Source organism: Carettochelys insculpta, chromosome 11 (assembly GCF_033958435.1).
Source record: "Carettochelys insculpta isolate YL-2023 chromosome 11, ASM3395843v1, whole genome shotgun sequence".
Taxonomy (NCBI): Eukaryota; Metazoa; Chordata; order Testudines; family Carettochelyidae; genus Carettochelys; species Carettochelys insculpta.
This window is the reverse complement of record NC_134147.1, coordinates 11,388,059-11,415,058: the sequence shown is the minus strand read 5'-3', so window position 1 is coordinate 11,415,058 and position 27,000 is coordinate 11,388,059. Positions and strand designations below refer to the sequence as shown.

At 41.6% G+C, this 27,000-nt stretch overlaps 2 protein-coding genes across 4 annotated transcripts in view; one reads left to right on the top strand and one right to left on the bottom strand.

Moving 5' to 3' along the window:
- The window catches only part of SYN2 (synapsin II), a 408,886-nt gene that overhangs the window by 148,226 nt on the left and 233,660 nt on the right, over positions 1-27,000 (bottom strand). The window lies entirely within an intron of this gene.
- The window catches only part of TIMP4 (TIMP metallopeptidase inhibitor 4), a 55,709-nt gene that overhangs the window by 23,278 nt on the left and 5,431 nt on the right, over positions 1-27,000 (top strand). Inside the window, exons 2-3 of the mRNA XM_075005084.1 lie at positions 15,760-15,857; positions 25,872-25,986. Coding sequence (XP_074861185.1) covers positions 15,760-15,857; positions 25,872-25,986 — 213 coding nt within the window. The remainder of the gene's footprint in view (positions 1-15,759; positions 15,858-25,871; positions 25,987-27,000) is intronic.

Sequence of the window (27,000 nt, the reverse complement as noted above, 5' to 3'; positions counted from 1 at the left end):
TAGCATCACAGTCCAACAAAAGGGCAGTTTTTATATAACCAACCTCATTAACTGAGTTTGAACATTTTGGAAACACTTTCTAGTTTACAGTTTGATGTATCATTGAAACTGCCCCAGAAGTGGAACTGCATAAACACCAAACGAGAGATTGGGATTTTCATTCCTTCTAACTGAACACGATTTGCATGAATGCATAGTTAGTTTGTACATGTACTGCCAGGTCCTGGCAATGACTCTCCTCCAACCATAAATTATTTCTATCAACGCAGTTAGAATATAGGCTAATAGCTAAATTAAAAACAGATCGATGCTGCAACAATAGTATTATTATACAGGCATTTAACTAGTTGTTGTATCTCTTGTATTAATCCACTTTTGCAATTTTAGGATCAGAAGATGAATGTGTCATTGATCTCCATGAAAGGAGAGGGAACTGGAATATTTATTTGAAACGAGAAAACCTATGTTGCTCTTCCATTTAGTTACAATTACACTGTAATTCATTCAGATGCGATTATTGCTTAAATTTATCTAATCCCACACACTTTTTTTATGCCAAGTGACTGTTTGCCTTCAGATGAGGTACATTATTTCATTCAGTCATTATAAGTTGGTTAACACCGTGCTCTACTCCCAAGTCTATTCCATTCTAAAAGATAGCATGAATAGACATATACTTAAAATAAATCAATTTCAACTGTGGAGAAACAATTCTCATGAGAACTATAGATGTTTACCTCTCTAATTTTTCATTCTTCCTGTTCATTTTTCACATTTCTTTGGGATACAGATTTGTGGTAACCTACAAAGGGATTTTTTCTAAAGCCTGAAGTGATTCCAAGTTTCTGGAATACCAAAGCCACATGAACAGGGCCCCTACTGTTGGCAGCCATGCATGAAAGGTGTCTCCCTTTGAGTTTTCAGTGATCAGTATTGTGATTAGTCTTCCAAGTACCATATGATTTATTCAGAAGGGCTTACAGAAATATATGTAGAACATACATGCCTACTAAGATACTGTGGTTTCTTCAAAGAAGGGAATTACATTTCCAAAAAACAGCTCCGATAGACTGAGAGAAAAAACTAAGGACTTAAAACAAATAAAATGGATTATCATTTTCAGCCCTGCAAGTAAGATGGAGCTGTCATATAAACATTGGTTAAGGGTCCTGCTAGCGTGGGGTCAGAAGACATATAGCTTATTCCAAAGTACTGAATAGTTTTAAATTAAAGAAGAAGATTGTCTTTTGGATTATGTGAAAATTCATTGTTCCCACTGATTTGAAAGTGAAAACAAAAGGTATAAAGGTGTATAATTGTCAGATAATCCAATTTGCTTCATTACTGCTAACAGAGACTTAGCTTTATTGTCAGAAATTAGAAATGAGTATCTACTATTTTAACAGTCATAGCCATTTATTTTCAAATACAGCAGTATATATTCTATCTTGTATTTTAATTCTCTTTATAGAAGAATGGCCAAATTAATTCAGAATTACAGGAAAAACTTCACTTCTGGGTCAGAATTCATATGTCATTTTTTTCACTTGTACACAGTAAAACTCATTTTCATGAAGATAAGGGTAGATTAGTACAAGATGTGACAGTTTGATATAGGAAGTACGAACAGTCTCTTGTACAGATGCCATCAAATTTCATTTTATGTTCCCTGTGATGAATAACAGTCTGTAAATTAATTAGAATTCAAGGCCCTTTATAGGGATGCACCACTTAGTTTATCTGTTTTTTTCTCATAGTTCATGTCTACACTTGCCCCCAGCTTTGAAGGGGGCATGTAATTATTAGTAATCTCCCATCACCCTAAAGTGCTGCAGTACTTCATTAGGCTAATTCCCCCTGCAGCAACTTTGCAGTGTCAAACTTCAAAGTGCCGGCATGCACGTAGCCGCAGGCACTTCAAAGGCCCCACACTACTTTGAAGTGCTTGGGCCTTTTGAAGTGCCCGCGGCAACACACATGCTGGCACTTTGAAGTCTGACACTTCGAAGTTTCCATGAGGGAGAATTAGTCTAATGAATTGCTGCATATTCACTGCAGCACTTCATTAGTAATCTCCCATCACCCTGATTACCATGCCCCCTTCGAAGTTGGGGGCAAGTGTAGACCCATCCACAGAATTATGGAATCTTAGAATCCTAGGGCTGGAAGGGACCTTAAGAGGTCATCTAGTCCAGCCCCCTGCCTAAAGCAGGATCAACCACAAGTAAATCATCCCAGGCAGGACTTTGTCAAGCTGGGAATTAAAATTCTCTGGGTTTAGAGATTCCACCACCTTTCTAGGTAACACATTCCAGTGCTTCATCACTCTCCCGGTGAAACCGTTTTTCCTAATACACAACCTACACCTCTCCTTCTGTGACCTGAGACCATTGCTCCTTGTTCTGTCATCCATCATTACTGGTAACAGCTTCTCTCCATCCTCCCTAGAGCCCCCCGCCTTTAGGAAGTTGGAGGCTGCTATCAAATTGCCCCTCTGTCTTTTCTTCTGTAAACTAAACAAGCCCAAATCCCTCAGCCTCTCCTCATAGGCCATTTGCTCCCATCACATCATTCCTTCCACTCTTCCCACGACGACAGCCATGAGTGCTTCTCCTGCAAATACTTTCAGATGCTTCCTTCCATGTTGTCCCTTATTCCAGACTGCCCTCTTCAACCTGTTCTGCTTCAAAACCCTCCCACATGAGCATTTCTTCCATGACATCTACAATAAACTAGGCAACAACAATGGCTTAACCACTTGGATTATAATTTGTATCCCATTTTTCCTTCCTAGATGCATCTTTGATCTTCTCATATTGCAAGTTCTTTGTGGCAGGATTGCCTTTTACTGTGTGTACGTACCCACCTTGTACAATGGGATCCCAATCTTGGGTGGCACTCAAACACTGTTGCAGTAAAGACAGTAATAACTAACATGATGTTGGAGAAAATGGTTTAGTGGGATAAACTTTTGCAATTCTATTGGGAAAAGGCTGACTAAAAGTAGCAATGAGTATATTCAGATTTTTAGTTCTATTGGCTAGGCATCCCAGAGACTGGTTCTTTAGCTTAAACTTACAAGAACTACCCCTTTTGAGACTACAAATCAAGTTTTGAAATGTTTCATAAAAAGAGATTATTTTCCCCAAATACATTGGTATTTCTAGTTTTCCTCCCTGACGCAGCCAGAAACTCAAAGTGTTTTCTAAAAGTAAATTTTGTATTCTGGACTCTTCTGAGCAAATGTCTAATTTTATCCTAGCTGGTTCACTCATCCCTACCAGAAGGAACAGAAAACTAGGTCTCCAGTTTGAAGATTAGGCATTTAAAATCCCAGATCATGAACTAAAACAGGAGCTAACCAGACTGTGTTTCTATGATAGGGAGACGGCATTTCATCATGCTAAGACACACATTGAACCTGTGCAGAGCTATGATCCATCCCACACAGGGGATACTAACTCCCAGAACCGACTCCAGCAACACTGCTTCTTCCCACACAGCAGAAATCTAGTGGTTCTGCCTCATATATGGTCCTCTGTGCCTCTAAGAAGGGCTTTTGGTCCAGAAACCTCCATTTAGAAGATCTTACTATACTGTTCAGGAACTTAATTATTTCTAAAGCACTGGAATGCATCAACATCAGACTTTGTGCTCTGAGCTCCAGAACTCTAAATTCTGATATGTTAATCTATGAATCCTGGATGATACAGTACTTTACCACAGAAAAAAATAACTATATACTTTGCATAATCAGCTCAGTTGATGTTCTCAATGGAATTCCATTAATCACTCTAACAACGCTTGACTCTGTAGTTCAATAAATGAATACAAGTAACTAAGAGGAAATTAAAATAGACAATCTGTACAGCCTTACGGAGGGAAGACCTCTTTATTATAGTTTCAGTTAATTAATGGATCTTTCTATTATCACTGGAAGATACTTCTGCTGTTCAAAATGCCCTTTTACAGACTGTGAAAAAGAGACAATGGAATATACTTCAGTGTCCTGGAAACCATTCAAAATAAGTTAGGGGAATTTTTAACTAAAACCCAGCTTGTATTTCAGTTTAATTTCTCCTTCAAAATAATATAATGGGAAGCTGGCATTCCTAGCAACTTTCTTGACTATGTAAGAAGTTTGAGTATGCTCAGAACTCTGAAAGTGATTGGGCTTTAAGAGATCCTGGGAGAGATTTTCCAAAGGACAAATGGGATTAAGGTATCTGGCAAGCCTTTGCACCTTTCAAAATCTCTCTCTTTGTTATTTTATTTCAGTGCTGGCGAAGAACAGAATAAACCGATATTAAACAGTGCTCCACATGGCTGTGGTCTATAGTGCACCACAGAAGCCTATTGTAATATTTGGATAATGAGGGTGAAATGTTTTTTAACAAGTTACATCATTTAAATAAGCTGAATGTTTGTAATTCGAATGCTAGACTTGTCAGTACACTGATCCATAAAGCTGTTAGCAATCCTTTTTGAAACATCTGATTTAGGAGAATAGCTCATAAGTTTTACTATTTTATTACTCCTTTAGTTAATTGCTTTTTTCAGTTAATTGAAAACTACACATTATGGGTAACAACACTGAAAATACGAGAGTGAGCTTGAAGGTTACCTTGTGCACAGCAGCTACTTTTTTCATCTATCTAGTATATATCTTAGGCTGTGTCTATAGTATGAGAAAAATGTGATTAATACATTTGGTTTTTAACCTCGTTCTTATGAATTCGAATTTAAGTGTCCACAAAGCTTCTTGAAATTTCAACCACCATTTTTCCACGTTGTTTCCTCGTCCCCATTACCCTATGCAAGTTCAACAGCATGAGCAGTGCATTGTGGGTACATATCCCACAGTGCCTTAGCCCAAGTTGCTTGTGGGTGTTTAATGTTTGAATCCCAGAACACAAAACACTGTCCTAGAATTCAGAGCACTCAGTGACCATGCAAAAATGAACTGGTGATCATGCTGCTTCCTGTGGCACTTTCTCTGCCAGTGCAAGCATGGATCCCTAAATATAATAATAACTAGAGATACACATCTCACAGAGCTGGATGGGACCTTGGGAGATCATTGAGTTCAGTCCCCTGCCCTCTTGGCAGGACCAAGCACCATCCCTGACATTTTTTTTAATCTATTAAAAAAAACTATTAATATTTTTTTAATAGTCCCAGCCCACTAAATGATTGTGCTCACAACCTTGGATTCAACAGGCTAATGCTCAAGCCACTGAGCTATCCCTCCCCCCAAATACCTGAACTGGTAGCACACATCATTTCATCAATGAAACTGGCTGTCACACAATTTTGCTTTCAATTACAAAGGTCAGTGAGGGTTCAGTGTCATAATAATGATGGTGGTGGTTTTGAAGAGAAAATCTCACAACTGAGGTCCATGAACTTTCAACTGCTGGCTGCCCTGGATGCATTGCTGACAGTAGAGTGGCAGTTTTGGACTCATGAGACCAGCAAACACTGGTGGGACACACAGAATCATAGAAGAGTAGGACTGGAAGGGACCTCGAGAGGCCATCGAGTCCAGCCCCCTGCCCTCATGGCAGGACCAAGCACTTTCTAGACCATCCCTGAAAGCCATCTATCTAACCTCTTCTTAAATATCTCCAGTGATGGAGATTCTACCCCTCCCTTGGCAATTCGTTCCAGTGTTTGATCACCCTGACAGTTAGGAACTTTTTCCTAATGTCCAACCTGAACCTTCCCTGCTGCAATTTCAGTCCATTGCCTCTTGTTCCATCCTCAGAGGCAAGGAAGAACAAGTTCCCTCCCTCTGCCTTATGACACCCTTTTAGATACCTGAAAACTGCTATCATGTCCCCCCCTCAATTTTCTCTTTTCCAAACTAAACAAGCCCAATTTTTTCAGCCTTCCTTCATAGGTCATGTTCTCCAGACCTTTGATCATTCTTGTTGCTCTCCTCTGGACCCTCTCCAATTTCTCCACATTCTTCCTGAACTGCAGTGCCCAGAACTGGACACAATACTCCAGCTGAGGCCTAACCAGCACAGAGTAGAGCGGGAGAATGACTTCTCATGTCTTGTTCACAACACACCTGTTAATGCATCCCAGAATCATGTTTGCTTTTTTTGCAGCAGCATCACACTGTTGACTCATATTTAGCTTGTGGTCCACTATAACCCCTAGATCCCTTTCTGCTGTACTCATTCCTAGGCAGTCCTTTTCCATTCTGTATGTGTGACACTGATTGTTCCTTCCTAAGCAGAGCACTTTGCATTTGTCCTTATTAAACTTCATCCTGTTTACCTCAGCCCATTTCTCCAGTTTATCCAGATTCTTTTGAATTATGACCCTATCCTCCAAAGAAGTTGCAACCCCTCCCAGCTTGGCATGCACTCACTTAGATTACATCAAAAAAGCAGTAAAGTAGCACTTTAAAGACTAACAAAATAATTTATTAGGTGGATCCTCGTTAAAGCATGCGCCATTTTGCATAACACTGGTGAATCCTGGCGGGACACTTTCCCATCAATCTGGAATTCCAAAGCTGAGGCCATAGGCAGGGCTTACTCGCAGCTGCCTCCACAACCATTCACCAATAATCATGCTGAGGCACCAGCAATAAGGGACACTTTAAAACCTAGCTTCATGAATGATCTGTAACACACATGCTACCAATGTATTTCCCTGTTGTAATGCCAATAAATCATACCATGTCTTAATGAATGAATGTTATTACTTGGTGGGAGGGGTTAAGTTGCAGTAAGTAGATTCCATGTGGTGGGCAGCTGTGCCTTCAGCCCTCCCACAACCCGCCCAGGTTCCCTGTGCCACGCATCCTCTGCAGACCTGGGCATAGCAGTGGGCAGCTGTGCCTCAGCCCTCCCCCACCCCGCCCAGCTCCTCATGATGTTTTGTGTTCCCTACCACTCCTGCATGCCACAAAATCACACCGAGCTCAAAAGAATGATTATATTTTGTGGGGAGGAGAGCTTTAAGTGGCAGGGAAAAGAAGCATTGTCAAAGGCGCTTGAATAGCCTTTGTAGTGGCCCTTGGGGCTACAGCGTCAGGCTTCCCTTGCCCTCCCTTTCTGCATTCAGAGACCGCGACAACAGGTAGCAGGTATTGGCTCTGGCAGTGCTGTGTTGGGAGTCCTTCTACAGCTGCAGCAGGGAATGCAGGACCTCTGTTTGCTCAGACACTGACGTTACGACCTTTGCTGTGGTCTCATTCTTTTCTGCCGCTTGCTGTTGCTGGAAATTAAGCATTCTCTGCTGAAACTGAGCTTGACTCCGATGCCACTGAACTATACTATGATACCACTGAGCAGTGTCCTTTGTCAGCTTAGTGTGCTCTGCTTCATTCAGCGCCGTGTGTCCATGTGCTGCAGGATGAGATCCTGCTTGTCCCTTTTTCTCTTTCTTGACCTGTCTCCCACACTAGGAATGGCAGCTGGAAAGTGAAGGTCAAAATAAAGATACAATTCATAAAATGTGCTTTCAAATGGAACGAATGGGTCTCTGTGTCTACTCCCAGTGAAAGTTTCTGTTTGCAAGGCCACTAAAGGCTGATTAAGGATGGGATTCTAAGTGTTCATTTCACAATACATCATTTACCATCACTTATCCAGCAGATTTCTTTGTGGACATGGTAAGCTATAAGCAATTGACTCGTATTCAGGGGAAGTGAGAGGTCTGCAAAGCAGAGGAAGCCGTCAGGTGTCCTGGGGCAGAGGAAAAAATTTTTCAACCATTTCTCAAACAACCCTCCCCAGTGAGCAAGGATCATAGTGCCTGGCACCTGTGTGGCGAGAGGGGATGGTGGGGAAGGGTTTGATTACAGCCGCATGGAAGGGGGATCTCTGTAAAGTAAAAAGATATGCTGCATGGAAAGGGACATGGGAGGGAAGAAGCCCTGTAAAGCCTGCAAACTGCATTGAAGGGTGGGGAATGGAGCACCCACCAGCTGCTCCAGGGAAATGTAAAAGGGCAAGAAGCGTGGTAAAATAAATAAATAAAAAGCCAACGCAAATTTCCGTGCTTCTGTAGGTTGACAAAGACGACATCACCCTTCTAAAACTATCAGATATGGACAAAGAAGACTTGTTCATGCTGTGTGACCACAAGCCTGAAAAATTTGCTAAAATGTTGTGTGGCACCATGACACCAAATTGCTATCTGGTTTCCTGGCATGGGAAGGTGTGCTACCAAGGAAGCCGAAATAAGTTAGGACTGCCCAAGAACCTTGTGAAAAAATATAAGAGTGTCTGGATGAGGCCTTCGAGGAGATATACAAAAAGGAGAAGAGCTCCTTCTCAAAAAACATTAACATGCTGTTTTGAGGGGCATAGATCCATTGCAAACCTGTACCCAACCCTACACCTATACCCACCCACAACCCGCTTCTGGCATGCAGAATACTCACCCGAACAGCATGGTCCAGGGGATGCGGGGACCGTCGTAGAGGGGACCAGCATGGAGGGGACTGGTTCCAGGTCTATGGTGAAGAGCTCCGGGCTGTCTGGAAGAACTTTGTTGGTCCCCTGCTCATTGCCCCCATCCTCCTCTCCATTGCCTTCTTCCTCCAGGGCACCCAGCTCCTCTCAGCTCACCCTGGACTCCAAACCAGGGCCTCCAGAAGTGTCGTAATTAAGACTAGGCTCCGGGGTGGGGTTGCTCCCCATAAGCATGTGCAGCTGTTCATAATAGCCGCAGGTCTGTGGAGCTGCCCATGACCGCTGGTTGGCTCCCCTGACTTTTTGATAGGCCTGATGGAGTTCTTTCCCCTTCATCCGGCATCGCACCAAGTGCCAGGAGTAACCTCAGGCAGTCATGCCGTGCAAACATCTGATCATAGATTGCCGCATTTCTCTTGGCCACCCAAAGTCTCTTCACCACCAGTTGGTCTCCCCAAATTGCAAGAAGATCCAGAATCTCCTGATGGGTCCAGGCTGGGGCTTTTTTGCAAGCCTGAGAAGTACTAAGCAGATCACTACTCTGAGTGCTCATGATTGCAGGAGATGGCTACCGATGCGGTGTGATGGCTACTGATGTGGTGCAATGCGATGGGGCAAAAGAATTTTTTCATTATGGGTGCCCTTTATATTTGCAGGCCTGAGTGCTACTGAATTCAAACTCAAATTCTAATTCAATCAAAAATGTGCAGGTTTCCTCTGACCTTCTTCCTGCGCACCTGGATGGAGAGCGGGAGAGAAGGAAGTGGCCGTGCATGGAGGGTCACCGCATAGCTTTGTGGGATACATATGGAACACTTCTGGAGGCTAGTAACTTTGAATTAAAGGCATAGCACTTCCACACTAGCCTTCATTTGAAATTTTAATTTAGAAACTGACAGTATACCTGTCTGGTAATATTGACATTTTGTTATTGGTATTAGGACACACTAAATCAGGCTAACGGTATTTACAGTGAAGACAGTGACATTTTAATATCGAGCTAACTCCTTTAAATTCGATTTTATCTCTTAGTGTAGGAGCAGCCTTCTCTGTTTGACTAAGAACTCCTCTTAAATGACCAAATGAGGAAATGCCTGGGACTGGCCACTATCAGACGAGAGGAGACTGAGCTACATGGAGCATTGGCCTGGCCCACTACTGCTGTTCTTATGTTATGCTGACTGGCAACCTCCCAGCAGCTTGAAGAATAAACAGACTGGGAGGCCAAGGGCAGGATGGAGTGAACATACTGGAGAAAGGTACTCCTAGCTGCAAGCTGCTGCTAAGTTATACCAAGACAACATCTTGTGAGAGGATGACTGGACCAATAGGCTAAAGAGCCTCCAGAAACCACAGGATGGTAGGAAGCAGTTCAGGACATGGGTCCTTGAACTCTGATTCAGCTTGTCTAGCTTATGGGCCCTGAGTTGGAACCCAGCAGAATGGGTGGGCTGGGCTCCCTTAGCCCCCAAGAAATGTCAGGCCTTTCAGGAGCCAAGAATTGACGAACAGTAGCTGCCAAAGGAGAGGATTCAGGCGCAATGTTAAACCTAGCCAGAATGGATACCACTGCAACCGACACCCCAGTTTAGATGATTTTGTGGATTACAACAGGCGGCTTCAGAGGTTTATCTTGAAGAGAAAAGATTGCCAGACGTCAGTCTTCACAGAATATCCATAAGAAGGTCAAAAAATAATTATTTAATTAAAGTTAATAAAAATGATAAACATTTAGTATTTTTAAACAGCAAATTAGAACTCAGACTTTCATAGATGTAGGATTTTATTGTGAGGAAATACAGGAAGCATGAAGCAGAAGTAGCACAGTAAGAGATTTTCATTATTAATCAGGAAAGAAGAAATACAAATATTCAAAACTAATTTATAAACTCTATGGAAAACATTGCATTCACAAATGAAATTCATTCTTTTCTGGGGAGGAATGTGGTGCTACTTAAAACCACAGATCAACATTATCTCACAGTAAGATCCAAATGGGGATGACAATATTTGTACAGCACGTACCATGAAAAGTGCTAAGTACTATTTCTACAGTGGCAATGTAGGAAAAATTGTGTGCATAAAGTAATATATTCAATGCAAAAGGTAGAAGGAGCTTTAGGTACAGTGCGTAACACATTCACATACCTAAATTCTTCATAAGGAACCAATCACTACATGGCAGGTAAAGTGGCACTACCATAATAAAACAACATACTAGCAACTGCCAACAGTGATTGTTTCAAGGAATATTGAGTAGAGGAGAAGCCAAGTCAGCTGTGCTACAGCTGAAACCACTCTTTTAAAAAGAACTACAGACTTGGGGGAATACTGTGGTATAATCTCCTTTTGCACTACGAGTGGAGAAGTAGGATTGCACAGGCCAAAGAATGCTAGATCAGGAAGTGCTTGTGGTTAAAAACAGAAGTAACAGTGTGATTAAGAGGTTTTAGCAGACAGCTAGACGACACTCACTGAAAAAATTAATTTAAAAGAACGTGGGGGGATGTAGGGGGGTGGAAACAGGAAGGACTGGAAAGGCCAGACAAATTTTTGTATGTTTGAAGCAGTCCTGAAGGCAGCAGTCTTACAGAAGAGTAAAGAAACAGTTCTCCACTGCTCAAATTACAGACTTCTTTTAACCACGTATCATTTATTTTCCTTAAAACTTCACGTTGGACTCCACTCTCTCTCTAAAAACTAAAACCCACCACACCACTAAACATGGACTCTCTTTTTCCCATAACATTAACACCCAGAGTGATGGGTAAATGACAGAAAAAACTGCCCTTCCTGACACATATACAGTCATACCCCAAGATACACCCATTCGGGTTATGAGAATTTGACTTTACAAGGAGTTTCATTTAATACCCTACTTCAGCTTATGAGGCATTTCTTTGCACTTATGAAGACTGATTTGGATTTTGTGCGCCTCAGCAGGACGCGGCCACCCTGAAGTGGCAGAAAGGCCATGGCTCCAGGCAACAGCTGCCCACAGCTGCTGCCCACCTGGCACATCTCTCCGGAATGCCTGGCGGCAGTTTCCCAGAGCCCGCAGCTAGCCGCAGCGGGCGCCCACCTCTGGAGCCAGGAGAGGAGGGGACAGCACCCATCCACAGAGATGTCGCCCCGGGCACCTCGGCCCAACCCTGCCTTTACCTTGACACTACTGTGGGTGGTCTGGGTCTCCACCTCAGTGCTGCTGCAGCCGTGCACCCCAGCCTAGCCAGTGGCCGCAGGCTCCCTGCGCTCCTGGCAGCGCAGGCCGGGGCCGGGCGGAGGCTGGCAGCTCTGGTAGGCGAGCACCGAGGGGATGGAGTCAGCCACGCAGTCTTGACAAAGAGGCTGTGCAGGGGGGTGGCGGCGCGGTGCAGGGAGGTAGACTCATCCGAGTCCCGGCAGTAGGTCACACCACTCTGCAAGACATGGATGCTGGGCACGCAGCCTATCCTGGTCCCGCCACTGCCACTCGCCACCCCAGGCAACTAGGGGGCCGCCACTGCCCCCCCGCACAGCTGTGCCTCGGGTGCTGCTCGCCACCTGCAGCGTTCCGTCCCATTTAGCACCTGGCTCACTTGTTGCTGCTGCCTCAGCCGCTGCCAGCGGGGCCTCTCCACAGCGGAGCCCCATACAAGTAAGGCATTGCCCCTCACCAGCCAGGGGCCCCTGTGCCTGCCTAGCTCTCCGCACAGCCAGCCCCCTGGCACTGCCCCCATCCCGCTTAACCTAAACTGCACTCAGGCCAGGCTGCCTCCCCGTGCCCTGCTCTGCCCTGCCCACCCACTTGCACCGGCCCCGCTTCTGCAGCCGTGGGCAGCTACCCGGCTTTGCACCCTGCTCCTAGGCACTCTTTGATTTCCGTTCCCCTCACAGCCCTGTCTCTGCATCTGGGACAGCCCCCCAAAAGCAGGTAAACAGCCATATTATAGCGTAATTAATGAAGGGAAAATGCCTTGTTATGTTGTGTTATGATAACTAATGTTAACTTTTGAAGTAATTGTGTTCATTTTAATGGGATTTGGTGTTGTTTTAGCATAAATGGGTGTAAATTTTGGGGCTCAGGAACGCATAACATTTTTTCATGTTGAAATCAATGGTAATTACATTTTCAACTTACAAGAATTCACCCTAAGAGGGGCTTTTCAGGAACGAATTACCCTCGTAAGGCGGAGGAAGACTGTATATCCAGGGCCCTCTTTTGAGTTAATTTTAAAGGAGGACTGAGGTGTGCCTGTGCACACCTCACTGAGAATAAAAAATATAGCTAAAAAAATTAGAAATTTTTGCAATTCCGCAGGAGATGCAAAGGCAAATATATTTTTATCAGAAGTTTCATTATAGGATTATGGTGCTCTCCTCATTTGCAGTCCCACAGTATCATCCTTTGTATCCAGTGAGCTTTTTTATGGGATTTTTTTTTTTTTATAATAAGCAGTGTTTGCGAGTAAGCCTAAACCTGATTCTGATTTAGACCTTTTCCACAGTACAGTAAGCATTATGAAGTACTGCAGACTCTATAGTACTTTTTACATGGAAATATACTAAAGCACTTAAAATCAATATTAATAAGTGGCCACATAACTCATTTGTACTGGTTGAAGGTCGCTAGTCCATCACTCTTCCAGCAACATCCATAATCCAGCATGATTTGAGTTTGCTGGATGACCACTTATCATGAGTGTGGCCAAGATTCCTCTGGTGTCAAAAAGTTTGTTTATAGCCACCAGCCCTGGCTGTCAGTGGTCCATGCTGTCATTTAACTGTAATTTAGCCCTAAATGTCTTCTAACAGCCCAGTAAGCAGCGGAAGTGTTGGTAATGTGCCCAGCAAATTCTCTCATTTGTCACCAGTCAGATCCCTGGAAAGGTTCAACCAAAAGGAGGGAGCATGTGTAGAAACAGCTGTAGGGTATGTCTACACAGGAGCCTTATTTTGAAATGAGCTATTCCAGGAGCTTACTTTGAAACAACACTGCTATATTTTGAAATAGCATTTCGATATTTTGAAATGCAGTGCCTATTTTGAAATAGAGCCACGGGACGCACCATGGCGTATTTCGAAATAAGCGTTATTCCTCATAGAATGAGGTTTATCAATTTCAAAATAAGCCAACCGCTATTTTGAAATAGCAGTTGCATTGCGTAGATGCTAGCATAGTTATTTTGAACTAACTTTGCTTCGTAGACATACTCACAGATGGGGCTTAGAGTTGTGGCTGTTTTGGAATGCCCATGCCTCCCAGACTGCTAGGACCCATGCACTGCCTCTCCACACTAATTCTTCTTTCTCTTCAGAGGAATAACCTGAAATGGCATGTGGGAGTTTGACCAGTCTGAACTGGGGGACAAATTAACACCCTAAATATCTATTTTAGGGGCAAAAACACAAAGTATAAGATTTGGCCCCAATGTATTATCCCATAATCTTAACACAGTATTAGACCTTGTCTACACGAGTGCTGTAGCAAATGTCAGTGGTGTAGCTTTAGCACCAAAGATGTGCTACAATAATGGAGACTTTCCCTAACAGTCTGTGCCTCACACACCTCTCTTCTACTGAATACTTTTAGGAGATCTGGTTAGCTACTGCAAACAGACACACTTTGCACCAACAATCAGAAAGATATTGCAGTTTCTGTGTAATATGTCTGGTTGATTGGAATGGTATCCCAAAGCCTGCCTGGAGTGTTTAAAGAAGTTAAAAGTAACACAGGAATTTTCTGCATGGGAGTGTGCTGGTCCCACTCTACAGCAGAAAAATGAGACATTCTGAGCAGGAAAGACAAATGAGCACAGACAGAACAGGATAAAAACTAGAGGCAAATTTCTCCTGCTGCAAGCTCAAAAGGATTCCACCTGCTGTACCAACACAGAGGAGAGTGCAGCATGAACACGCTAGAGGAGCCAGCCTTTGAGCCACACACTACACTTTGAGAAGTTCTTTCCTCATTAGGCTCATTTACATACTGACAAATTATTTAAAGCATATCTTAGCTAAGTGTTCTTGGTTGCTGAAAAAGACGGATAATTTTCCCTCTGCACAATGTATATAACACAGGGAAGGCATCACATAAGGCAATACTGGAAGTAGCTCACTCTTGCGCTGTTTAACAAAAGTTACACATGGAATTTGAGAAACAACTATTGAGATTCAGCTTCTTCCCATTCACAAGACATGTAACTTTGACACCTGACCTTATCATCTTCTCTCTTTTTGATTTTCTGCTCATACTCTATCTTGCCTCCCATGGTCTTACTGAATACTGACTATGGCCCATTTGGTTCTCAGGCCTCCATATTTCTCAAAGCTAACTACTGTTGGTCTCAAAAAAGATTTCCAAAAGAGCCAAGCAGGTACCTACTCCTACTTACATACCAAAATGAAGTAGTGAAGTGAGAGCTACTGGGTACTGAATCCTTTAGCTAATCTGGCCCAATAAGCGATACCAGAAAATTTCAGAGGACAATATGATATCTTTTGTTTTGTTCAAAGTGATGTAGTATTTACATGGGAGATTATGCCCTTGTATCTTCTTTTATATTTGTTTAGGTGTTCTCCCAGAGAGAGGTGGTAGAATCTCCACCTCAAGAGATTTTTAAGTCCTGGCTTGACACAGTCCTGGCTGGTATAATTTAGATAGGGTTGATCCTGCTTTAGGCAGAGGGGCTGGACCAGGTGACCTCCTGAGGTCCCTTCCAGCCCTAGAATTCTATAACTCTGTGATTCTATGATTCAACAATTTTGTACTAACAAGCTTTAAATGTTACTGAACATTACACCTGCGCTACATCTGCACTGAAGAGACCTTTCAAAAGAAGCTCTTCCAGAAGACCTCCGAAAGAACTTCTTTCGAAAGAGTGCGTCCACACACAAAAAAGTGATCTGCTGTTTTGAAAGAGAGCATCCACACAGCCCCTGCTCTTTCGAAACAATGGGCCAGGGATTGAAAATGAAGACTGTTTTTTTTGAAAGAAAGGCCCTGCACACGTTTTCTTTCTTAGGAAGCTTTCAAAAGGGGAAACTCTTCCTGAACCAGGAAAGGAAAAGTGATTTCGAAAGGAGCGCCACATTCTTTATAATTTACTTTCAAAAGAACACTTTTTGTGTGTCGAAGCTCCATGGGCTCTTTCCAAAGAGCCCCCTTCTTTCAAAAAACCTTTCAAAAGAACTTGCTGGAGTAGGCACAGCCCTAATGTCCAACAGCAAAACAGCAATATGTAACAATGATTTTAATACATGGAGAAATGTAATACATGGTACTGATGGTAAAGTCAGGCTTATGCTTCTTTGAAAATAAATCTTTTTCCCCCTCTTGCAGTGATTCGTGCGAAAATTTCCAGTGAAAAGGTGGTTCCTGCCAGTGACGATCCTTTTGACACTCACAAAATGATCCGTTACGAAATCAAACAAATAAAGGTACATGGAATCACTTGGTTATTTTGATGACTGATAACTAATGTACTAGCACCTGAACCAAGTGCATGCTGATATCAGTGAAAAAAATTTCCTAGGACCTGGTTGGTCTACAGTCTTCTTTTTCCACTCATGAATTATTTAGCTATACACTTATGAATAAGAAATACACTTATCACAATCATTGTTGAACGAATATTGTAGGTAAACATATTTCAACCTGTGGATTATTTGCAAACTACTCATTATATATCTTTGATTATTTTCTGCATGCAATCTAAGTTTGGTCACTTAAGCATCCAGGAATCATTCATACTTTCTGATTGGGTGACATACAATTTACAAACAGGTGAGTACTTAGGGCAAGAATAGCAAAAGTCCTTGTTTAACTGAGATAGGTATTTGCAGAAAAATCAGCCCTCTCTGGATATTGCCACACAAACCAATCTGTAAGAGTGTCAAACTCCATGGGAAACTCAAAATGAAATATTGCAATTTAGATCTCTTTGACCTTAATTAGAATATTTTGTTTTGAACTGACCTAACGTGTTACTTTGAACCAGTTCAACAAACCATTAAACTACATTTTCGTATAAGGGAGACTTTCCATGGGGGTTGACCCACCTCATGTGACTCAAGCTCACAGGACTTGGGATTCAAGGTTGAAAAATTTCTGTGCAGATGTTTGAGCTCATGCTGGAGGCCAAATTCTGAGACCTTTCACGGACGCCAGGGACAGGGCTGGGAAGTTCCATTTCTCAGGCTCCAGACTGAGCCTGAAAGTCTAAAGAGCAAATTTTAACTCCACAGCCCGAGCCCTACAAGGCTGAGTCAGGTGACCCAGGTCACCTGTTGTTGTACCTGGGGGCTTAAATCTTGTATAGATGTCACAGTGTCACAGCTAAATACAAAGTAGAAGCTATTATTTTGTAATTAGTTAGCATATTTCAAAGCATAGTTCAAGGTGAAGTGGCCCAGTAACTATCCTCTACTCACACGTGGGAAAGGAAAGAATAGAAGAAAAAAAAAAGAAAGAAAATGAAGTGGGAGGTTATAGTATGTTGTAAACAATAAATCCAGTCTCTGTTCAATCCATTATTTTTAATGTCTAGCAAAATTTTGAATGTAAGCTTCCAGGATCATCTGAACCAGCAGATCTGACCAGCAGATCAGGACCATCTGATCCTGTAAAAGATATTACCTTACCCACCCTGCCTCTCTAATACCCTAAGACCAACAAATCTACAATAGCACTGCACACATTTTCCTATCACACACTGCCTTATAGGAGTTGACATTCCAACTCCTGTTCTTTCATATGGATCAGGCTACCTGGAGGACATCATCTCTCCAAAGACAATATTGTGATTTTTTCTGACTGATCTGGATAGTTGAGGATTGAGCATGCAATATGGGACATACAGCCTGGCACATGGGAGAAAACAAGGATGGTAACTACAGCTCCCATAAGGCAGTGCACCAGAAGGACATGTATGTTAATGTTGGAATGGCAGAAAATGAAACATTGAGTCATTTCAACATAGTAAAAAACATTTCAACATAAGAAATGCTGAAATACTTTATTTTTATAACAACTGTTAAAACAAAATCTTTCACAAGTCTGAATTGTTTTTCTTAATTTCTATGCTGTTAAAAATCAAAATTTCAACTTTTTGTCCATTTTTTAAGATAAAAAAAATGTTGAAATGTCAGAATTTCCAGTGCAATGGAAATTTTAACCTCTCCTGAGCGTTAGCTAGAAACTAGGAGGAATGGCTGAAACAATGGAACCAGCAAATTCTCTGCATCCCACTATAAATGCTTTGTTCACCATAATTGCAAACAACTGAGCTCACAAAAAAAATGCTGACAGAAGTAGTCAAAACAGAATGGAAATCATGTTTTCATGTTTACAGACACCTGATTCTAAATTACTTGCCTCCAGTGGGGAATTTCAATTTATGAATATGAAATATCCTTAGTGCCTATTTGTGAACTGTCACAGGTTTGCAAGGCACAGCCTCCAAATCATTTCAGCTCAATCAAATATTCACTAGCTGAAAGGGCTGAATAACATAAATTGCTGTGTTTTGTCCAGCTTTGGTCAGTATGAATAGAGGGACATGTATTTTTGAAAAAAAAGCTTTTCATTATTTTGGAATTTCTGGCTGAACTGATGTCATTTGTGATGCAGTCAAGATATGTTTTTTTTTCTCTATATTTCGGGGATCACTTAAGAATATCCATGTTTTGAGTACAAGCATCCATGGCAGACTAGTGCATCCTAAAATCCTCTACAGAGAAGAAACACTGTGGATACTGAAGAAATCTTCTTATTAAGATTTTATAAAATAGCTTTTGTATTGGCTTCTACAGGCAAATTCTCTCTGAATATATCTTAAAACAATCACCACAACCATGTTTTCCATCTTCTCAAAAGAATAATAATTGATTTTTAAATATTTCTTTAGGTTCATAAGTACTTTAGAAAGTTTCTTACTACATTGAGCAGGACTTCGATTTTACAAATCAAACTGCTTTGCAAACACTTATGCAAGTGAGCAGTCATACGCACTCACATAACCTCTGTGACCAAATTCTTTTTTTTTTCCTATTCTTTTGCCACTATTTCTCAGTCTGCAATCCAGTTCTTCTTTGGTGACATAGTGTGAAATGTCTGTAATTTGCTGTTGGAGCCTTTCCCAGTTTTGCCAAAACGTTTAGTAATTAGAGGACCCAACTAAAAGTACTGAAGTCATTAGGAGTTTTTCATTTAACTGCAGTGGTTTGAGAGCAAGGCCCTGAGTGGGGAAACACTCATTTAGGAATAAGAACACTTCTGTTTGTTTATTTATAAAATATGGTTTAATAGTGCTATAAACTGATAAAGGAGGGAAATAATTCACAATTTGTAACTAGACGAACTAAAATCTGGATCTCAGGTCTCCATGCTGTTACTCATCTGGGTTAGAGCCAAGCTGTTTATTACAGTATTTAATAGTGAGGGTTAGTAGAGTTTCAGTTTGAAGTGATGTAGTCCTATGGTCCAAAGTGTAATAGCCAAGAAAAGATTTATCAGAACTATACATTTAACTAAACAGATATAAATTCAACATGCTATTTTAAATAAATACAGTAAAATTCCTTTAATCCAGCCTCTTGTGATTAGGAAATCTTGATGGTCTGGCATCTGGCAAAAAGAGTCCCATTTCTGGAGATAATTCATCAAAATTTGATGGTCCGGCTTACAGCACTCTCCTGAGATGTGGGAGGGGTGAAGAAGGGGGAGGAGCACAGGGTGGTAAAGAAGCTGGGGATGCATATGGGTGATGAGCTGCAGCTGGGTGCAGGGGTGGTGAAGATGCAGGAACATGGGGGTGTTGAAGCTGCAGAAATGTGGGGGCAGTGAAACTGCTGGAGTGCGGGGGTGGTGAAGAAGCTGCAGGAGCGCAGCGCGGTGAAGGAGCTAGGGACGTGCGGGGGTGGTGAGCCACAGCTAGGTGGAGGAGGGATGAGCTGCGAGGGGAGGGGCTTGAACTAGGGTGTGGGGGTTATGGTGATGTCCAATAGTCTAGAAAATTTGGTAATCCAGCACCTGTCAGGTCCTGGACATGCCAGATTAAAGGAATTTTACTGTAGTTATAAAGCCATCTCTGCACTTGCTTCCTCTCTAAATCTGACAAGAATTTAACCAGTCTGTTGTTTTCTAAAGCTGTGTCTACAATGGTAACTGAAAAACAAAACTTACAGACGCCCCCAAAAGACAAAAGTTTTGTCACCTGTAAGTGCTGGTGTGAACAGTGCTTTGTTCGTAAGAGTGCTTCCCTATTAACAAAACTAATGCTGCTCACTGGGGATGAAGTATGTGTTGGTAAAAGGGCCAACAAACAGCTGTTAACAGTGCACAACTTTTATCAACAAGGCTGTAGCAACACAGGTGCGTTGCTAAAAACGGCATATTACGGACAAAAGCTTAAGTATTAGAGAGACACAATGGGTGAAGTAGTATCTTTGATTGGAACAACCTGTTGGTTAGAGAAACAAGCTTTTGAGTTTACCCAGACCTGTTCTTCAGACAGCTAAATACAAGATGGAAGAGACTGTTTAGCAAAAGTCGCTAATAAATATTTCAAAGAACCTTTCAGGATAAAGTGGCCTGTTATCACCTCTGCAATCACAGGGTGGAAAGGAAAGAAGGTGGTGTAAGGTGCTACAGGACTGCTTTCTTTGTTTACTATAGGAAAGTAAGTAGTCTGGTATATCTAGTAGTAAGTATCTTCTAAAGGGAAGACTTGGGTCGAGTACCAGAAACATCAATGAGCACCACTTAAAAGAACTAGAATTAGTCAGAGATGTATTTAAACTGGTATTATGGTGGAACAGTGGCCTTAGCAGTAAATCTCAGTCCCTCCAGTAACTAAGAGCTTCTTAAAAGAACTTGGTAAGCAAAGCAGTAGTTTTTGATGACCTCCCTGCCTGTCTTTTGCCAACGTATGTCACACTGGATGATTTAATGGACCCTTTCTTGCCTTCATACCTATAAATTTATGAAACACCCCTCACCCATGTTCTTTACATTTCTGCTCAATATTTTTGTGCCATCCGGCCAGGACACATCCCTTTGGACTTTCCCAAAGAATCTCTCCCGATTGTGGGGTGTAGCTACACAGTATTTTCGGAGTGTGCAGGTACGAGATCTCTAAAACAGCTGTATATACACAGCACTTTCAAGTTCAGGCTAAGGCTCATGCTTTGAAGCCTAGAGAGATAAGGGTGAACTTCAGAGTCCAAGATCCAATCTGAGCCACAATTTCAAATCACTGTCAATACAGCTGCTATTAAAATCCTACGTGGTATCTGTTACTCCAAATCTGTCATCCCAAAGTGGAGGGCTTGCTCCCGTACGCTCCAAAATGCTGCAAAGATATATTTTCAGTGTCTACAACCTTCAGATACTTGTAGAAAATTGTTGTCTCCTCCTTATCCAACATTTAGCTAAACTAAACTTAGTCTATTCCTTTAATCCTTCCTTGGTTGCTTTAACAAGCTATGAAGTCACACAATCTATTTCGGGAAGGGTAGTAAAAGCGAACATAAAACCTCAGTTTTACTGAAGCCCTTTAATTTACTCATGGGTTGCAAGACTTTTGGTCACTCTCACTGATCTCATTAGAAGTTACATTTTACATACAGCTGCAACTAAACTAAACAAAAGGTTGCTCCTCTTCTTCCATTTATTTTATGTCACCCAGGGAGCCTATTTAGTACATTTATTACAGGATATACTTCTTTAAGCTATTTGTCTCAAAAAACAAATACTGTTCCTGTTATGTTTATGTTAAAAGTAGATTAAAAGGAAGTGTATAAATGTTCATAATATACAGCACTAAATGAAGCACAACTGAAGATTTCTGTAACCATCAGCAATGAAGTTTTATTACTAGTCTCACAAGCAGTTCACATTACACGTTACAAAGAAGCAGCGAGACTGCACTCTCATTTTATATTTAGTGATAGGTATTTAAATATAAATAAAATAGTCATTTTTCTAGTTTCTATTACTTTCTTTAACTGGATGAATATTTAGAGCATTGCACTATATGGATAGAAAGTGATCTATTAGTAGATATTTATACTTTTATAATATAAATAACAATAGTTCTGATTTTCCACTCCTCCTTTCAGAGTAAGGCACATAATATAAGTAATTTTACTACCTTTAAAGGGACTGCTTGTGTATCTGGACACTGCTAAGAATAAGAGTGGTAGAATGAGGCTCATTTAAACATTATCATCCTACAAGAAACCACAGCACTTTGCACACCTAAGCGAAAAGGCAGAGGAAATTCAATTTGAGTACACATGAAAGCAGTTCCTATTCCAGGGCTGCATTTAGGGCACAAACTAAAAAACTGCTAGAGAAATGCATCCCCATTTAGCAAGAAACACAGCAAGTGTTTAAACAGAGAACAACAAGCCTGCACATCAGTTCAGGAAAGGAAGAACAATGCCTCATGCAACTTAAGAACTCATATCCTTAAGAAAAGTACCATGAGATCTTTAAATGACTACAGTGTGGCCCTGTCCTCCATTACATATCTCAGTGTGACAACTGCCTAAATGCAGTATTCACTTATACTGGGCTGGCCCATTCCCCTGGAGCAGGGTTCTGCAACCTGCAGCTCTGGATCCACATGCAGCTCTTTAAGGACTTCTCTATAGCTCCCAATGCTATAATTGCAAAACAAAAAAACCCTCGATAATTTTTGATAAGCAGTGAACATCTAAAAGCCCAACAAGGAACAACACAGATCTAAATAGCAAATGATATGTGATCTTGAAATGTTGGGTAACTCCCCCTTCAATATGTGCTGTGCACTGTGGGATTTGATGCTGTATCTGTGTTTCGATCATGTTGCTAATAAAGTCTTGATTTAGAAAAGGAAAAGGAAGCTTGCAGCATTCCTGCTGTGAAGGGACACATGGATTTTAAGAAAGAAAACTGAAATTAAACATGAAGTATAATTGGCATAATTAATATAGGTTTGGGGGTGAAAGTCAGGAACACAGTGGTTTAAATACACACATGGAATGTGTGAGGAAATAGAATATGTAAAAAGTTCATGAATGTCCTGCAGTAAATGGGTATGACACAACAAATTACCGTGTGCGCTGTTCTTAAAAAAGGAGTTACAAAAAGTATGGTTTGGCATTATTTATTAAGGACCATCTCAAATTCATATGCATTGTGGCTCTTGAATCATTGAGCTCCTCTATGGTTTTGTCCTTACTGAAAATGATCAGTTAGATGAACCTGAATGAGAGCCGTTATACTATGAAATAATACTGGAGTTGCAAAAATTAGTGGATTAGCATAGCAGCAGCATATCATTAATGTTGCAGTAATTTAGACTATAGGCCATATCCTGTAATGGACCAGCCATCCAGTCAAAAGCACCCCTACACTACAGTTCAGGATTTTTGCACATATGGGACTCGAGCTAGCCCAGTGCTGAAGGCAAGCACTACCTCACACAACAGAAAGGTCCATCTACACTGAAAAAACCTCTGTCCAAAAAACCCCACACCAGTGAGTCGCTGAACACAGCTCGATTAACTCAAGGTCATGTTGCGGGATCAGAAGTTCAAGCTCGGGATGGAGCTGAGCCTCTGAAACCTGACAAAGAGGAAGGACCTTGAAGCCCAGGCTGTATCCAGAGCCAGAACTGCTACAATGATCTGAGCATGAGCCAGGTGACCCAGACTCTGACAATGACTACCTCAGGGACATTTTTGGTTTTGACATGTAGATGTGTTCTAAGAAAATACACCCCAGGTAATGCAATGACTGTATTACTACTGGAATTGGTGACCTAATTTTCAGAGGTGCTGAGCCCTTTACACCTGCCAGTGACTTGAACATGAGTTGTAAGGACTCAGCATGTGAAATTCAGGCTCGATGTTCTCATTAGAAACAAAAAAGCAGTCCAGTAGCACTTTAAAGACTAACAAAATGTGTTATCTTTAAAGTGCTACTGGACTGCTTTTTTGTTTTGATAGACAATAGACTAACATGGCTATTTCTCTAGTACTACTCATTAGAAGCAGTGTTTTTGCACCATGCCCACGGTTCTGCTGCTTTCTATGGCCACCTTTATAGAGAGGACTGTGTGTAACAGAACAAGGTTGGAAGGCTAGCTAATTTGGCTTCATTTTCTTTAATGTAAATATAAGTAAATTACCCCCAAGCTGAAATTTAATAATATTGGGCTTCCTGATTTTGTTTGCATGGATGACCCTGCTTTAGGGTAGAACACTTTTTTCTTCTAGGTGTTTATTTGTAGTTCAAAGTATCCCAGACTGGCATCTCATGTTTTGCATCAGAGATGTGCTAGCAACAGTCTTGGCTCTTTTCTCATTTCTCAATCCAGAGACTTTAGAAAATCAACACATTTGCAATATATGTGCATGTCCCATATAGTATTTAAATCCCCTGAGAAGAATTTGAGTATGACCATTTTTTCCAGTAATGCCAACTGCACTTGGAAGCTGTGAACCATAGAGCTGTCAACATGCAGTATAATGCAATCAAAAGGGGCCTCCTCTGTGATGGGAGTTTCAGTTATGTCACTGTAGGTGGTGACAGGCATTCTGAAACTGATTAGCACCTCTCATGCATGGGTACAATTACATTTTTTTTTGCAAGCATTACGTAAGAACTGAGTAACCAAATGCTATTTGGATAGCATGCTGCACATCTAGTATTGCACAGGCTCTGTTACTAAGTCTTCCAAATTCAGGCTGTAAACACTAAGGCCCTGCTCCCAAGGTACTTATGAAGGCAAAACTTCAATTATTCTCAGCAAAAATCACAGAAGACCAAGCCCTGGCCCTGGATGTGTCCAGAAAGCTTCCACAGAAGTTAATGGAAAAGTTGTGCAAAAATATACTTCATTCCACACAGTGTCTTCTGCTATATCACCAGTGGATGTATCTTGTGTGAAGGACACATGTGGAGAAGTGTGCTTACTAACATTTTACTAGAAGACTGTCAAGAGCTTCCTTTGCAGTTATAAACAGCTTGCACTGAGGAGACAAATTTGAATCTGGGATTCCCAGGCTAACCATACGGTGTTATTTACAGAAAACTCCGTTGTTGTAACAAAGGCAATCTCTGTCCAAGAAAATACAATTAGATCTTGCATCTCTGAAGAGCCGTTGTGAGGTGCTTTTTAAAATGACTTGGTATATGCAGAGTAGCTGAATTCTTCCATTGCTCCTTAAATGTAAGATTCCAATAAAGAATCACGTAAATTTTAACACTGAATGGTTTGAGGGCCATGAAGCCCCTCCTCAAATGGGCACGATTAAAAATGTGTAATTCTACAAAATATAGATATAATTCCCTTCCTGTTTATCTCAGAACAATGGCTACATCTGTCGACAGAACTTACTATTGGAAGAGGTTTTTCTGCAAAACGTCTATCGACAGATCACATCCACACACAAAAGTGGATCGAAAGAGCAATCTGCTCTGTCAACAGAGAGCAGTCAGACTGTCCTACTGCTCTCTTGACAGTTTGGCCAACCGGAAGCTCAGCAACAGGGCTGCTCGGTGAACTGGAAGCCCTGTCTGTGAACAGAGGCCACCCCTCCCACCTGCCTGCGTATCTAAGCATCTTTTTTAATGACAGAAACTGCTGACAAAGGTAGTCCAGTAGCACTTTAAAGACTAAGAAAATAATTATTAGATGATGAGCTTTTGTGGGACAGATCCACTTCTTCAGACCATAGCCAGACCAGAACAGACTCAATATTTAAGGCACAGAGAACCAAAAATAGTAATCAAGGTTGACAAATCAGAAAAATATTATCAAGGTGAGCAAATGAGAAAGCAGAGGGGCAGAACGGGGAAGGGTGAGTCAAGAATTAGATAAAGCGAAGTATGTAAAAGAGCCCCTCTAATGAGCTAGAAAATTCCCATCCCATATAATTATTTTGTTAATCTTTAAAGTGCTACTGGACTGCTTTTTTGTTTTGAAAGTATATAAACTAGCACAGCGAGCTCTCTGTTACTGTTAACAAAGGTGTTATTCCTTACTGCAGAGAGGCAGAATGCTCTCAGCGCAAGTGCTGAGTTCTGTAGACAGACTGTTGACAAAATGCATTTTGCATGTAGATGCACCACAAGTTTAATCATCAAAACCTGTTCTGTCGACAAAACTCTCTAGTGTAGACATAGTCAATGAACAAATGAGCTGAACCTTAACATTTAGGAAGGTTTTGAAGTTCTGATGTAGGTGAAAATTTCAGTTTTACCTCATCCCTATTTGAAAGGGTTGCACCAAATCTCTGTCTCAGTCACTGCCCATGGGAGCTGCTGAGTGTCAAAATTATGTTCGAATATTGTTCATCTACTCTAAAGAGACAGCTTATTCAAGCCATATTTTTCTTTCCTAACAAAATTCTTGGTATGATAATATATGTTTCTATGTTCTATTTTTTGACAAATTTCAGATGTTTAAAGGGTTTGAAAAACTGAAAGATGTACAGTACATCTATACTCCTTTTGATTCATCTCTCTGTGGAGTAAAACTAGAAGCTAACAACAAGAAACAGTATCTCCTCACAGGTAAAATATAAACATATTGACTTATTAACATATAAAATGCCTATAAAATAACACCATTTAGGGATTATAGTACAAATATAGCCTTTTCATATTGCAATGAATAATTTACAGACAACCAAGTGATGCCAACATGAAAATCTAGAGTAACATTATGATAATCCCACCTTGGTTTTATACAGTGCTTTTTTTGTGCCAGTACCAGCTGGTACTGAGTACTGGCACCTCAGTAGCCCCAGCCATTGGTGGGGAAGGAAAGAGACAGGAAGCTGGTTGAGTACGAGCACCTCTGCTTTTGCATATTTGGAGCGCTGCAAACTTGATATCCAGTTTATAGTTGCAAATATAAGCATCAAAAGATGTGTATGGACCATTTGTCCATGGACTATTTTTGTGGATTGGATGCGGATATAAATTTTGTACCGACTGGTGGAGTGTGTAACAGACTTGCTGAGCCCTCGGGCAACTGCTCTGTACGTGGGAGGGACAGGGAGACCTGACTGTCCACCGCTGGAAGTGGCAGGACCGCAGGCGAAAGGGGCAGGGCTGGTGGCAGCCAGACCTCGGTGCTGCCTGGAGCACATCACACTAGCTCTCCCACCCCAAGCCAGCACGGAGAGCTGCTCGAAGCATGCTGTACGGTGCCCCAGCAGTAATTAAAGGGCATGAGGTTCCTGCTGCCACCAAACCTGAAGTAGCAGTGGCTGGGAGCTCCAGGCCCTTTTCAATCACCCAGCTCTGGGGTAACTGAACCCATTGCATCCCCATCAGCAGTCCCGGTATCCATGCAGGGCTCTTTATACAGCATCTTTCATCTTTCAGCTGTAGGTCTCATAGCTTCAACAAAGGAAGTCACTACCATTGTGTACACAGCAATTTACTTTACAAGGGCAGGACTTTTGCTAGAACTCAGTTAATTTTGTCATATTACTAAATTAAGCCCTAATCCTGAAAAACATTCCACATTAGTGGTCCTACTGAGTTCAGCTGGATTGCTCACATGCCAAGAGTTTGTTT